We start from the raw sequence: 14,875 nt of genomic DNA on the forward strand, positions 1-14,875 counted from the left end.
CATGATTTTTGAAAGCTATAACCGACACTTTAAGCATGTTTTCACTTTTCTATTCCAAATTCAAAGGGAAAACTCAAACATAAAACATGTTTAAGCACTTGTAGTTTTCAGCTTTTAAAAAACATAATATTGAAAACCATTTTTAAAATAATGTTTTCAAAACATTATGACCATTTTTTTTTACTTTTTCAATTTTTAAATTCACAAAACATTTTTTAAAACTTCATCAAAGATGTGTTTAATGAGTTGAATATGTAATTGGTAACTTTAAGCTAAAGTCGGAAATAAGGATGTGCATCATTGGGCTGTTGGGTTTCATACGCTTTGGGAATGGAGGAACAAGGATGTGCATGTGGAAAATTTCACAAGACCGCTAGATGAATGGAAGTTGATAAAAGGAAGAGTTAAGGATTATTCTGCAGCTGTAATGATTAATAAAAAAGTCATGAATAGCTGCCATGAAGATAGCCTTGTTGCCTGGTACAGACCAAGGGAAGGGTTTGTGAAGCTTAATAGTGATGGTGCTCATGGTAGTGATGGTTTATCGGGTTGTGGTGGTTGTTTCCGTAACGATCTTGGCATATGGCTGGGGGGTTTTGCTAAGTCTATAGGCAGAAGCAGTCCTCTTATGGCTGAATTATGGGGTATTCTAGTGGGGATTAAATATGCGTATCAGCATGGTCACATGAATCTTGAGATTGAAACCGATTCTCTAATGGCGATTAATCTCATTAAGAAAGGAGGCAGGAAGTAGAGTGGAAACTGCAGTTTGGTTAACCAAATCATTGCTTGGATGGAGAAGCTTGAGGTGGTTGACTTGCATCACATCTTTAGAGAATCTAATGATTGTGCCCACATGTTAGCTAAAGAAGGGAAGAATTTGATGGAAGGAGACACCTTTTATCAGGAAGCTTCTGGATGGTTGGGAAAGTATCTTGAAAAAGATAGGATTGGTATTGTTTTTTCTAGAAGGATTGTTTTGTTGTTTTGGGCTTCGGCCCTCCTTATTAACAAAAAAAAAAAAAAAATCGAAACTCGGAAATAGAAATATTATTATTGTATTGTATGATTTACTAGGAATGTGTGTGAATAATATATACATACCTATAATTAAAATGTGCAATTCATGTGTGAAGATATATTGTGATAATCAATTTGCAATTCATTTCACTAATCATTAAGTGTATCATGAGATGACAAAGTACATCATCAATTTGCACTTTATTAAAGACATGATTGAACCGTAGGAGAATGTAGTTGAAAAAGTTGTTTTTGAAAGGCAATTTGAAAATGTGTATAACAAATCATTACTTTGGCCAAAGGTCAAACGATTTGATCAATTTTTATTGAAGAGTGATTTAAGATGAAAGAGATCGGCAACTTAGTTGATGGTGGGCGTCAACGTTGTTTTGATGACAACGTGAAAATTTGTGTGAGATGCCCAACAAGGGCCGCAAGAAGGATGGACAATGGAATTTGGATAAATTTGTTTATACCTCAAGCATGAAACGGTTGGTGACTGGTGACGCTTGCCAGGGAAGCGCCAGGTGCATTGAAACTTGTAGCGTACTTAAACTTTTTCTATCATTTTTTCAAAAAGAGAATTTTTTAGAGATAGAGAAAGGAAGAGATTCTTAGAAATGTATAATGCTAAGAATTGGAAGATCTTTGAAGGTTATGAGTTGAGATATACTTTCAAAGTATACTTTAGAATTGAATGATTCATGTATTAAGAGGAGGAGTGATTGAGTTTCAAATGGGTAGAAATTTAAAAGTGTTCTCAAGAATTTATTGAGCAAATTTCTCCAAATTATTTGTAATCTCTTGTTAAAATTTGTGTTTGGTAGTAGGTCAGAGAGATGCTCTGTGAGAGTATCTTGTCCCTGTTAGTTTAAGATTTATATACATTTAGTTGATAGATTGATTATTATTTGAGACTGTTTGGTTTGAATCTTTGAGAGAAATTCATTAACATAAATTTCAAGATGTAGTTGCAAATGAAAACACAAGAACCAAAATTTCATTCAGGTCTGCACAAAAGAAAATAAAAGGAGAAAAAATTTCACACTCTTCCAGTACTTTATGCCAGGTCAGGACCAGAAAGAAGTGCCTCATAACCATCATGATGCTTTGTTGTTGTATCTCTTTCAAGATGTAGTTGCAAATGAAAATAACAAGAACCAAAATTTCATTCAAGTTTGCACAAAAGAAAATGAATGGAGAAAAAATTTCACACTCTTCCAGTACTTTATGCCAGATCAGGACCAGAAGGAAGTGCCTCATAACCATCATGATGCTTTGTTGTTGTAACTCTTTCAACTGGTATGCATTTGAGGATAACAGCTAAAGGCATGCTAAGTACACCAAATAACACACTGAGTAACCAGAATTGCCAGGTTAGAGGAACTGTGCTGGCAAATGTTCCAAGGAACTCAACTATGATTACTTGAAATACCGCTGTGGCGAGAATAACACTTAAAAATATCCAGCTATCAAACATGCCTTTGAATATGTTTATCTTTTCAATTTCTCTGCTGTTTATCTCATTGAACACCTGGTAAAAGAGAGGGAAAGCAACAAAGTAAGCAGAACAGAATGGAACTAGATCATTTTATATATATACTTTCCTGAATGCATCACTGGTATTTAAGAAAAAATTGATATAGATAATAGAGGCAATAACAATGTTAAATGTCCAATCCGGTTATAAAAAAGTTTGCTACCATAAAATCGCAGTTGGTTTCTATAAGGGGTATGAGACACTTTACCTGGCAAAGTACAAAGGAGTTGAATATCAAAGTGTTGAGTACTGCAGTTGAATCTGGGCCACTTAGTCCCAATAGCCTCTTCCCCTCAAAATTTAGAACTCCAAGGACAATTAGTTGATACAAACTTTGACCTAAGATATTCCTCCACATTGGTTTGGTAATAAAACTTGCTTTTCTTCCAACTGGTTGCCGTTCCATAAGTCCGTCATTAGGAGGTTCAGTAGCCAAGGCCAATGCACCAAGAGTGTCCATAATCAAGTTAACCCAAAGCAACTGAACAGCCGTTAGTGGAGCAGCTCCTGAAAATAATGAAGAAAGTTTAATCTCAGTTCCATGAAACATATTCGGCAATTTTTCAGTGGAAAACAAAACTAGTATAAATTAACAAACCAGTGATGCATGCAGAAACAAAGTTAGTAATCAGAGCAACAACATTGACTGTTAACTGAAACTGCACAAATTTTTGAATGTTTATGTATATGGCCCGTCCCCATTTAGCCACTTTGACAATGGTAGTGAAGTTGTCATCCATTATAATCACATCAGCATTCTCTTTTGCAACCTGTAAAAGGAAGGTATAATTAAAACAAAAATAGTATAAAACATCAATTAGGCATTAACTTATAACAGATACTGGAACAAGTAGAACAAATTCTAAAAAGATAAGTACTAGCACTCACTAAAAGCCATAACTTTTTACCAAGTTATTTAAGAAAAATGCTTGATTCTGGGGAATAACTTGATTACCAAAAACAAAACCAAAAAAAAAACATGTAGCAATCATGTCGAAGAATTTAGGGATAAGAAAAGGAATTTATGTCTCAAAAGACATCAATGTTTAGGGATCGAAAGTATGAAAAGATTTTCAAAAACTGCAGTTTAAGTTATCTACTGCTTCCATAATAAAGATAACAATAGAATTGTTCAACAAGTCTCATCTATTAATTTAAGATGGATCTACCTCTCTAAAAAGTAGATTCAAATTAAGCAACTACATAAAGATAATATGTTTGTACCTTCAAAAAGATTCAAATTAAGCAACTACATAAAAATAGTGCAGTTGATTGTAATAGTTAATACTGTGACATTCACCATGATAAACCAATAATAACTAGAGACAAACCTCAGTTCCAGCAATGCCCATGGCAAGCCCAATGTCTGACTCGTGCAGTGCAGGAGCATCGTTGGTTCCATCACCAGTAACAGCTACAACCTCACCAAACATATTCCTCAAACGGGTTACCAAGGTATGCTTGTCAAGAGGTAAGGATCGTGCCATTACCTGAAACCATAATAACCACATTAGCAAGACCAGCATATCATAAAAGAGAATTGAAAGTCTCGGGACATAATGAGATCAAAACCTGAATTCTTGGTATGATATCCTTCATTTGTTCTGGAGTCAAATTGCGAAATTCTGGTCCTTCTATAGCTACACCACCCTCAGTAAGTATACCACATTCTCTAGCTATAGCTTTAGCTGTATTTATGTTATCACCGGTGACCATGCGGACAGATATTCCAGCTGCTAAACATTTTTGAACAGCTTCCTTAACTCCAGGGCGCACAGGATCCTTGATTCCCACAATGGCTATCAAAGTATATCCATTTTCAGGGATGTTGGTTTTGCCTTGTGTTTCATCTATATCTTTGACAGCCAAACAAAGAGTTCTCAAAGCTTCATTGGCAAATCCATCTATAATGTCATTCACAATCTTTGCTTTCTCTTGAGGAAGATCAACTGTTGTTCCATTATTATCAATGATTTTATCACACATTTTCAAAACTATTTCCGATGCACCTTTGCAGAAAGCTCGGACCCTTCCATCAGGAAGACCTACTAGCACAGACATCCTCTTCCTGTCGGAATTGAAAGGCTCAACCTTAAGTATCTTACAGGATCTACGCTGTTCATCGAAATCACCGCCTGAAACCAAGCCAAATTCCAATAACGCTGATTCTGTTGGTGTTCCCAATATTGTCTGCTTTCCTTCTTTGTCTTTAACAACTTCCGATGAAGTATTCTGAAATATAGCCTGCAAAAGGATGCTTAGAACTTCATCAGATATCTCTGATTTCAATTTATCAGTACTCCCATCACCTTTAATCTCAGTGGTCTTTTCGCATATCCAAATTTTATCAACCACCATATGGTTGGTCGTCAATGTTCCTGTCTTATCGGTGCAAATGCAACTAGCTGAACCCATAGTCTCACACGCAGAAAGATGTCTCACTAGTGCCCTATCATTCATCAGTTTTTTCATTGCAAAAGCAAGACTGAGTGTTACAGCTAATGGCAATCCTTCAGGAATTGCAACAACTATAATGGTTACAGCAATAGCAAAGTAGTCTAGTAGCTTCAGTGCATCCTCTGAAGACCAGCTGCTAAAGTCTCCATGAACTGCTTTTTCAATCACAAATCTTGCTGTCAACACCAAAAATGTCAGCACGGCAAAAGTCAAACCAATTTTACCAATAACTGTAGCAACTCCATTCAACTTCACCTGTAAAGGAGTCTCATCCTCTCCTCCCTCACTCAAAGTTTCCATCAACTTTCCCCATTCAGTCCTCATGCCTACAGTTGTAACTATCATTTTCCCCTGACCGTCTTGCACTTTGGTTCCCGAAAGAAGGAAAGGTCTTCGATTGTCTATGTTTACAGGTTCGCTCTCACCTGACAAACTTGATTCATCAATAAGCAATGAATATCCATGTATAAAAACTCCATCAGCTGGAACTTGATCGCCGGTTGACAAATGAACTATATCTCCTACTACCAAGTCGTAAATTGAGATCTTCTGTCTTTTACCATCCCTGGTAACATGAACATCTATCTTTTTCTTTTCTTTGTCCAAATCTCTGAATTGTAGAGATTGCTGGTAGTCACTGATAGCAGTAACAGCAACTACTAAGAATATACTAAGTATGATTCCAAGACCATCATAAACACCCTTTGGCCACCCTTCAGTGGGAAGCCCTATACCAATGGAAACTAAAGCACAAACAATTAGAATGATGAGTGTTAAATCATGCAGTGCATCCCAAACAAACATCAAAAAGCTTTTAGATGGTTTCTCGGTATAACGGTTGACCCCATAAATCTCTTGCCTACTATGTAAACTGTCTTGATGGACACCTTCATCAACTGTGACAGAAAGTTTACTTGTAATCCCTTGAACTTCACCAACTTTTTTAAAGTTCTTGTAATCATGGCTTCGAACAACTGATGCAATATCGTCCGGTTCGATTCCAAAACCAGCTTCTCTCGTCTTTTCTGATACATTGAATTCAGGTGAAGCAATAGCTGCATAAGAAAACCAGACCAGTTTGGATTAGCTTGTGGAAGAAGTTAGACCTTGTAAGTATAAAGGAATTGAATTTGAAGCTGGGGGCTTTTGAATATAAACTAGAAAAATGGCAGCAGTAGACTCTCTACTATACTACCACCTTCCCTTTGTAAGCTCTCATTGCGATATATTAAGAAAAGTAGTATTGTATTAAATGTGTAAATTTCATGCATAAATATCTCTCGGTGCTTATTGAAAAGTTTATCTAAAGCAATTTTATGAGTTTCAATTATCATAGAAATTAGAGCACCTTACCATCCGTAAAATGCAGTGCTGCTCGTTGAACATTGATAACAGCCCGAAACTTTCCCTGATGTCAGTTGTAAAAAAATATATAGTCAAACTAGAAGTAACTAATTCACAATATGTCAATGAAGAAAAAGATTTTATAGGGGACCCAACAACACTAACTGATATGTATAAAGTTCATGCTAACAGTGAAGAACTTTAACAATTATGTGAACTCTTTAAAGCAAATAATCTGCTCTAACTTTAAGGATTCTGATAATGATACGTAGCTAGCTACACAAGATCTTCTCCATTTCCTCCCTTCCATGGACGGATCCAGAAATTTTAACAAGTGAGGTCAAGATCTTATTTAAACAGTTATAACCATGTAATTTTATCTAACGCAAATAATCATATGATATTGTTTATGTTTAATTATATGTTTAGTTTCTCTATCTTATCTAATTCACAAAATTAATTTTCCTATTTCAAATAATTTTAACATATTCGAATTAAGAGTACTAATTTTGCAAATTAGTTGAAAGAGATTAACCAAACAATTACTTAAACATATTTTTTAACTATAAATTAATTTTCATGTGATTAACTTTTATTAAAAATATTAAATAAATTTATATATATATATATATATATATATATATATATATATATATATATATATATATAGACACACACGTACGTACTTTGTTGCATAAAAAATTCATTTATTTGTACAATATATGCATAAAATTAAAGTATAGAATGACTAGTATGTATCATTAGCGATGAGGGCATCGCTATATATTACATGGGGTCTAACATTATGATGTCTTATTAATAGTTAAAATGAAATTTTGAATGTGGGGTCAGCTGCCCCCAGTAGTTTACCTTATGTAGATCCGTCCCTGAGTCTCTACTCCATTTTGTGCATTATTAATGTTTTGAAAATATTATTGTAATAATGTAACACATAATGTGTATATTTATTTTTTTATGGTTTACATATATCTCCAAAACTAAAGTAATGGAGAGGAAAAACGGAGAGAAAAAATGGAGAGGATTCTATATTGAGAAAATATTGAACATTTTATAATTGGAAGAAGAAAAATACAAATTCAGTAAAGACAAGTGGAATTAAGGATTTTGATAAATATAATTAATAATTAATTATATTTGAGTCAAAAATATATTTGTAATTAAAAAAAAATTAACAATGCAGTTTGTTGCCCGTTAATGATCTAAAGATGTATAAACTTTATTATATGGAAATATAATTCAATTTTTTGTTTTTTATTAAAAAATTGGTATATTTTATTGATTCTTTTGTTAATATTTTTATTAATTAAACTAGCATTTTTCACATAGACACTCACACACACTTATACAAATGTGTTATATGCATTTTTTTATATAAAATGTATTAATGCCAAATCATAGTTATATATAAAGGGTATTGCTAACCAGTACCCTAAAGACAATGTTTAGCATTTCTAAAAAAAGAAAAATTTATAAAAATTTTAATATTTTAATTTTCAAGGCATTAAATACGCAGATTACCGAGATGAAATTACTATTTTAAAATTTAAACATTGTCATGAAATCACTGATTAACATTTTCCTATAGAAATACTTTAATAACCCACTTTCATTCCTACAAGCCATGAATAAAAAACTAATCATTACTTTTCACACATTTTGATTCCTCCCATAATGTTTCCTCTTATTTTCTCGTCCAAACAAAATATTACGGATTGACGTGACTTTGTCATTATGGGTCATGTCCTTTACTGGACCAATTTTCATTGGCAGCAAATCCGCCACATAATACATTGCATTTCACAACAGATTACATTACCATATTGTTGTAATTGGGTGGAACTGAAAACATTTCCAATCGCCAGTGGGTCCTATTTCTTACGTGGTATTCGAATAATTTAACTTGCAACGGATGAAAAGTACGTGGTATCTCTTTTTATACCGCACTGAAAATTCCACGAAGTTTCGTTATGGCAGTCATTATCACAAATTGAAAAAAATTGATTTATATTAGTACTATTTTCTATAATTAAGGTGTTTGACTAAACAATAATCTCAGTTTCATTGTCCCTAAAGAAATAATAAAATCAAAATTTCACATGGGATGGCCATTGACCAAAGATTTAATCAACTAAATAAATATATATATATATATATATATATATATATATATATATATATATATATATATATATATATATATCACATTGGATCATCTCCTTCCATACATCCTTCTTCTTCAATCCACCAAGTGTAATAATAATAAACATTAATAAAATATAATATATAAAAAAGAAGAGAGGGAAAATGTTAGTGAGAGATAGAGACAAATTTGTGAAGGAGATACTTGGAGAGAAATAATGGAAGGAGAGGATCCAATCCCATATATATATCACATTAGATTATCTCCTAGAAAAATAATGAGCATTCTTCTTATGTAAAAAACAAAAACAGAAAATTACCGGTCAAAATTAGCACAACTGTTTTTGTTTGAAGACATAAAAAAATGGTTGATTTTAAAATGTAGCGTCTAACGTGTGAGATACTATATTAATTTGCAAAGTGGCAATCATTCATGTACTACATGTTCTTCATTACAGTATGTATTTGTCACATGTCATGAGCATATGCTAAAGTCATTGAAAATATAAAATAAACCTAAAATAAAGATGCAGAGCACTTGCTAAAAAATTGAATTGTGCTGGCCACTACTAGGCATGTGAAAATAAATAGTACTCCCTCAAATAGAAAATTAAACTGTACGCTGGTTTCAATTATCTGACATTCATTTATTTACTTATGGGCAAGAGAAGCAGACACATGGACAACATTGTTTCTTCCCTTTTATTATTATGAGAAGAAAGCAACAACAAAATGGGCCACTCCAAGCGGCCGTATCATTATAATTTCAATGTTTAAATTGATAAATTTTTTAGAGAAAATTTGTCGTCTATTATAGTTTTACGGCTTGAGGGATTAGTTTCTACAGTGGCGTATAAAGGATAACCCGTTTATTAAAAACAAAGTATAGTAGTTGCAAATTTGAAAAATAATGGGGAGAAAACTAATAATGTTATTGGATGATGATATTAAACTTGTTTAAAAGATTAACGTGTATTTTTTAAATTATTTAAATTATTAAATATAAATTAATGGTTATAAAACTAAGCAACATGATATTACTGGTAACTATAACCAGAAATAAGCCTGCAGAATTGAAAATTCAAACACTCTTCTCCCCCTATATTAGAACAAAGAAACTAATAATAGAAACATTATACAACACTTTCGTGGCGTAAAATGCATTCATTCAATACTATTTTTTTTGAAGTTCCGAAAAGGAAAATTCAGTTTGGAAGCATTTGAACTATTTTTCACTTAAATTGTGAGTTTTATCCTTGGAATATTTGGAAAGGACCATTTGGTAATTTTGCTTTCTGCGAAAAAAAGGGAGAATCAATGACACCTAACTTTTAAGTTTTTCTTTTATTCACAGTAACTATTAAGGAGAATCATACGCGCGTAACAAAAAAGGGGAAAGAGGATTGAAGAAGAAAGGCGATGAAACCTGAATTTTCCTCTGCTTCTCCTGAGCTACAGCGCGTTTAGCGAGATCAGCTACGTTGCGAAACCTCCGGCGAGGGTTTTTGACCAAGGCGACGGCGGATCTCCATCTACTGAGAGCTTCGATCGAACGATCCTTGTCTTCCAATTCGAAATCCTTGAGAAAACCTTCCATGGATTGAATCTAATAACTAACTCTGTTTCTGTTACTCGCTTCTAAAGAAAATCGCGCTGCAAAACCATAACCAACAAACCGAGGTAGGTTTGTGTGATGTGAGAGAGAGGGTTATTGGGCGCAGAAACGAAAGGGCAAAGATTGAATTGGAAAGAATAAGAGAGAGAGGCCGTGTTGAAGAGTGGGCATTTATCGTCAGCATAAACACGCTATAATGGAAAGTTGACCCAGTAGTAAGTTGGAGTAATGTGAAATGTTTGACAAAACTAGTCCACTAAAAAAACGGTCGAGATGGAGTCGCAATTATCTTAAAACTTTTGCGATTTTTCAGCGTAAATCAGTTATAATTGATTCTATACTCTCACTGCCTCATATGTAGGGGGTGGCAAAACGGGCCCGGCCCGCGGGAAAAACCCGTTTTACCCGCACTTTTTTGCGGGGCGGAAGGATGTTTTAGGCCCGCCCATTTTACCCGCACTTTTTCGCGGGGCGGGAGGAGGTTTTAGGCCCGCTCCCTTTAGTGTGTCCGCCCCGCTCCGTCCCGTTTTTTTACGGGCTTTTGCGGGTATGCATTTTTTCATACAATTTTATTATTTTTAGGTCTAAAAGGTTCTATGCCCGCGGGCTTTCCCCGCCCCGCCCTCACTTTTTTGCAGGGCGGGGCAAGATTTTAGACCCGCACTCTCTAATATGCCCGTCCCGCCCCGCCGTATTTTTTCGCGGGCTTTTGCGTGGCGGACCTAAACGGGGCGGGCATGCCCGTTTGCCACCCCTACTCATATGTATCTTATTTGAGCTCTGGATGGTTTATAAAAAAATAATTAAATATACTAATTTTAATAATAAAACTAATATCATTCACTAAAATTCTTTTATTTATTTGAAGAGAAAATGGGTGATGCACTGACAGTGTAAAAAAGTTTTACACTGTCAACCAATCACGACCATGAATCAGGACAAGTCAGACTGTAATTTTAAAAAAACTTATATGACATGGCAAAACGATTTGTTTCTATTGGATGACAGTGTAAAACTTTTTTACACTGTCAGTGCACTACCTTTAACCTCTTATTTGAATAGTAGAATAGTTGAAAAATATAAAAGTTGTATTTTAAAAAGAAGACAAAAAAATACAAATAAAATACTTATTATGATAAAAAAAAGTAACATAAAACAATGCGATGTACTACAAATCGTACTATTTCTTTTTTCAATTACAAAAAGACCGGCTTTTATTTTCACAATTGCCGGCTTTCTTTTGACAAATAATTTTTTTTTTTCAAACATGTTTCATTCCACGTTATTGAAAGAAATGTCAACAATCAAACTTTTCTTTTTTATAAATAGTGCAACTTAATTATTATCGTGGTCATCATAACGTGTGTCTTAGGCATATATGTTTTAAAAAATCACATGTAAAAGAAACAATAATGAAAAGGACACTTCTAAAATTTATGTAAAATTCAACCAATCAAAGTTTTATTTTTTATTAGTGTATATAGTTTTACCATTTAATTTTTCATTGGGTCTTTTGTATTATAAGTCCATTATTTATATCAGGAAATTTCTTTGTACAGATGTGCGGAAAAAAATCCTAAAACCCTAAAATATTCGGGGGTGCATCTTCGAACGCATTCATATTTTTGAAATAATTTTCGGGGGTGCATCTTCGAACGCACCTCAAATCAAATTTTTAAGTGTTTCGGGGATACATCTCCGAAAACACTCATTTTACACTTGGACGTTAAATTTAAACATTTAGTAATATTTTCGTAGATGCATTTCCGAAAATATTCAGCTTATACCACTTTGTCGCATGAACTATTTCATTATCCTCATTTCACCCCATAACCAAAACCCTCCAAATAACTTCATCCATTCTCAATTTTTATTTTCGTTTTAAAACCAAGTTTCAAGCGTTTTATCATGTTAAAGAAAGCATAAAACACTGCAATTTAAGATAAATTTTCGTCATTTCATCTCTCATTTCCTTGCATTAAAGCTGATTTATGGATGAAAAACCTACGTTTCTTCGGAAATGTACTTTCGAAACCCACCTAAATTATTTCGAAAGTACATACCCGAAACCATCTTATACAGAAACAAAATTCTTAACAAATTTGTTGTTTTTGCCCATTTTAAATATGGTGCACCCCGACATGTTCCTGAAAGTTGTTTCGGACAAGGTGAATGATGATGCTAAATCGAATGAGGTGAAGGACGGTGTTAAAACGATTATTATCGAGATAGATGTTCGGTAAAAATTTACAAATGATCAAGTTTTCAATGCTCGTCAACATATGCTTGAATGGGTCCGAATGGAAGCTAGCAAATTCGGATTTGGTGTTGTGATTGGAAGGTCCGACAATGGCATAAGTAGAAGCAATCATTTGTAACGATGAGATGCGAGAGAGGTGAGAAATATGTTTCAAAAATTCAGAAGTTAAAACATGATGATACCGGATCGAGAAAATGTAAGTGTACGTTTAAAGTGTGTGGATCATGTAGGGTGGATGCTACGTGGCAATTTAGTGTCATTTCTGATAAACATAATCATGTGTTGGACATCAAGCTACAAGGTCATCCAATTGCATGTCGACTTAAGCCGGAGGAGAAAAAAATTTATTTCGCAAATATTAATAATCAAAATTGCGCCGAGAAACATACTTGCAGATTTGAAACGGAAAAAACCACAAAGTGTTTCAAACATCAAGCAGGTATATAATGAACGTTATAAACGAAACATTGTGAGCAAAGGTCCGAGATCCTAAATGCAACAAGTTTTGAAACTTTTGGTCGATAACCACCATTTTTCAAGGTACAAAGTGTGTGATGATAAAGCCAATGTCCGTGACATTTTTTGGATTCATAGAGACAGTATCAAAGTTTTCTACACATTTCCAACCGTCCTTATAATTGATTCAACATACAAGACCAACAAGTATAGGCTTCTGATTCTAGAAATTATTGGTGTCACTTCTAGAAATTGATTTGAAATGTACATTTCACCCAGTTTGTACTGAAGATGGGTGACGATTTAAAGGTTATGTGGAGTACTTTTCACAGATACCCTACTAAGGGTCCGTTTGAAATGGATGCGAAGATTGAGAGATCGGGAGAAGATGTCACCAAAATATTCCGACATCCTTAATTACTCGTTTATAACAACATGTAATGTTAAATTTCTATTTCAATATCCATGCAATTTTGACTATCTATGTTAAATTTATGTTAAGCTTATCTGCTTTTTATGTTTCGTTTTTTGGAAATCATTATTTCGGATATTTCTGATATGTGCTTTCGAAATTCACCAATGGGTGAATTCAGAAATACATCTTCGAAAGAACCCCTAAAGAATGAAATGTGGTGCGTTCGAATATACATCTCTGAATTCAGGGGGTAAAACTAGAATTTCGCCAGAGGCCCCTAAGAAGGTTAAAGGGTGTACAAAGAAATTCCCCTGATCATAAAGCTCTTGTACCGATCCTTATATATATATATATATATATATATATATATATATATATATATATATATATATATATATATATATATATAGGGCATGTGATACTATGAAGAAGAGTGGGAAAATATTATCTGGTGATTTCTCATCTCACCCTTGTTAAATGAGGCACACTCTTGAAAATACGAAAAATGTTTCTAGGTAAATTCGGATATGCATCTCCAAAGTCACCTATTTCATTTAGAATTTTTTTTACCACTCAGTAATATTTTCGGAGATGTATCTCCGAAAAGGTCCACCGAGAATTTGAGTATATAACCACCTTGTATGATTATCTTCTTCACTTTTCAAAAATCACATAACACCTCCATAACAAAAAAAAAAACCTTGAAAAAAATCTCATTATCAACCTACTATTCAATTCAAAATGAGATGCATTTCCAGACGCACCTAAAATCAAATTTGCCTTTATCTTTATGGATTTCACCCCCATTTTGAACAAAATATGGTCTGCCAGGTCTGGAGATGCATCTTCGTATATTATTTGTGTATTTCCGGAGATGCATCTCTAAAGTATCCCTGAAGTCATTTAAAGGTATAGGATATGAGATATTTCTGAGATACATCACCGAAACCAGGCTTTCAAGGCAACAACATTGTCCCAACATTGAAATTTTTTTAGACCAACTCATATTTTAGGTGATTTTAGGCCATAAATTAAAAAACGGATACACTAATTGATTCAAACATGCATTAAAAGATTCACACATTAATTAAAGTAAAATAAAAATGTGCAGTAAATATATAACTTGTTTTCGTAACCAAAAAAATACATAACTTGTTTCGAAAAAACAAAAAAATACAACCACACATAAGCTAGTCGGTATGTCTAACCCCCCCCCCCCCCCCCCCCCCGGCTTCTCCTCCACCTGTACTGCAAGGCATTCCATGTCTCGGCAATCATGCCTTCTACGAGGGCCAATTGGGAGCTGTCTTCCTCAAAGAGTCATGCCTCAATGCCTTCACCCCATCTCCACAATATGCCAACAGACCACTGACACATCCTCGATGTGGTCATCCCTAGCCTTTAAGTATCACCTAGTTAGTTGGCCTATGTGATCTTCCAAGAGCGTGTGATATTAAGATATGGTGTGACATCCTATAGAACCATGTCATGTAACCATCTACATGAGCTTAATGTACAGGAGTTGGCACTTTGGGTTACTACTCTAGTACCAAATGACTCACAAAATCTTTAAGTATTGCATCAAGATATCTGCAGCAGACGGTGGGA

At 34.1% G+C, this 14,875-nt stretch overlaps 1 protein-coding gene across 1 annotated transcript; it reads right to left on the bottom strand.

Annotated features, from left to right (window-relative positions):
- Nucleotides 1-1,998: 1,998 nt before the first annotated feature.
- On the bottom strand, nt 1,999-10,436 carry LOC131595598 (putative calcium-transporting ATPase 11, plasma membrane-type). The gene is made up of 7 exons (XM_058867990.1): nt 9,948-10,436; nt 6,371-6,425; nt 4,133-6,072; nt 3,892-4,050; nt 3,159-3,330; nt 2,769-3,067; nt 1,999-2,554 (listed from the first exon to the last, which is right to left on the bottom strand). Exons 1-7 carry the CDS (start codon nt 10,116-10,118, stop codon nt 2,249-2,251), a joined length of 3,102 nt encoding a protein of 1,033 aa, XP_058723973.1. The 5' UTR covers nt 10,119-10,436; the 3' UTR covers nt 1,999-2,248.
- Nucleotides 10,437-14,875: the final 4,439 nt, after the last annotated feature.

The sequence above is a fragment of the Vicia villosa genome, linkage group LG4 (genome assembly GCF_029867415.1).
Source record: "Vicia villosa cultivar HV-30 ecotype Madison, WI linkage group LG4, Vvil1.0, whole genome shotgun sequence".
NCBI classification, from domain to species: domain Eukaryota; kingdom Viridiplantae; phylum Streptophyta; class Magnoliopsida; order Fabales; family Fabaceae; genus Vicia; species Vicia villosa.

Bases quoted from the DNA above. Each gene is read 5' to 3' on its own strand.
- LOC131595598 (XM_058867990.1), bottom strand. From the start codon at position 10,118: ATGGAAGGTTTTCTCAAGGATTTCGAATTGGAAGACAAGGATCGTTCG. The intron at 6,073-6,370 runs GTAAGGTGCTCT...TTTCTTATGCAG, and splicing joins AGCACTGCATTTTACGGATG to CTATTGCTTCACCTGAATTC. The intron at 3,331-3,891 runs GTTTGTCTCTAG...TTCCTTTTACAG, and splicing joins TGGGCATTGCTGGAACTGAG to GTTGCAAAAGAGAATGCTGA.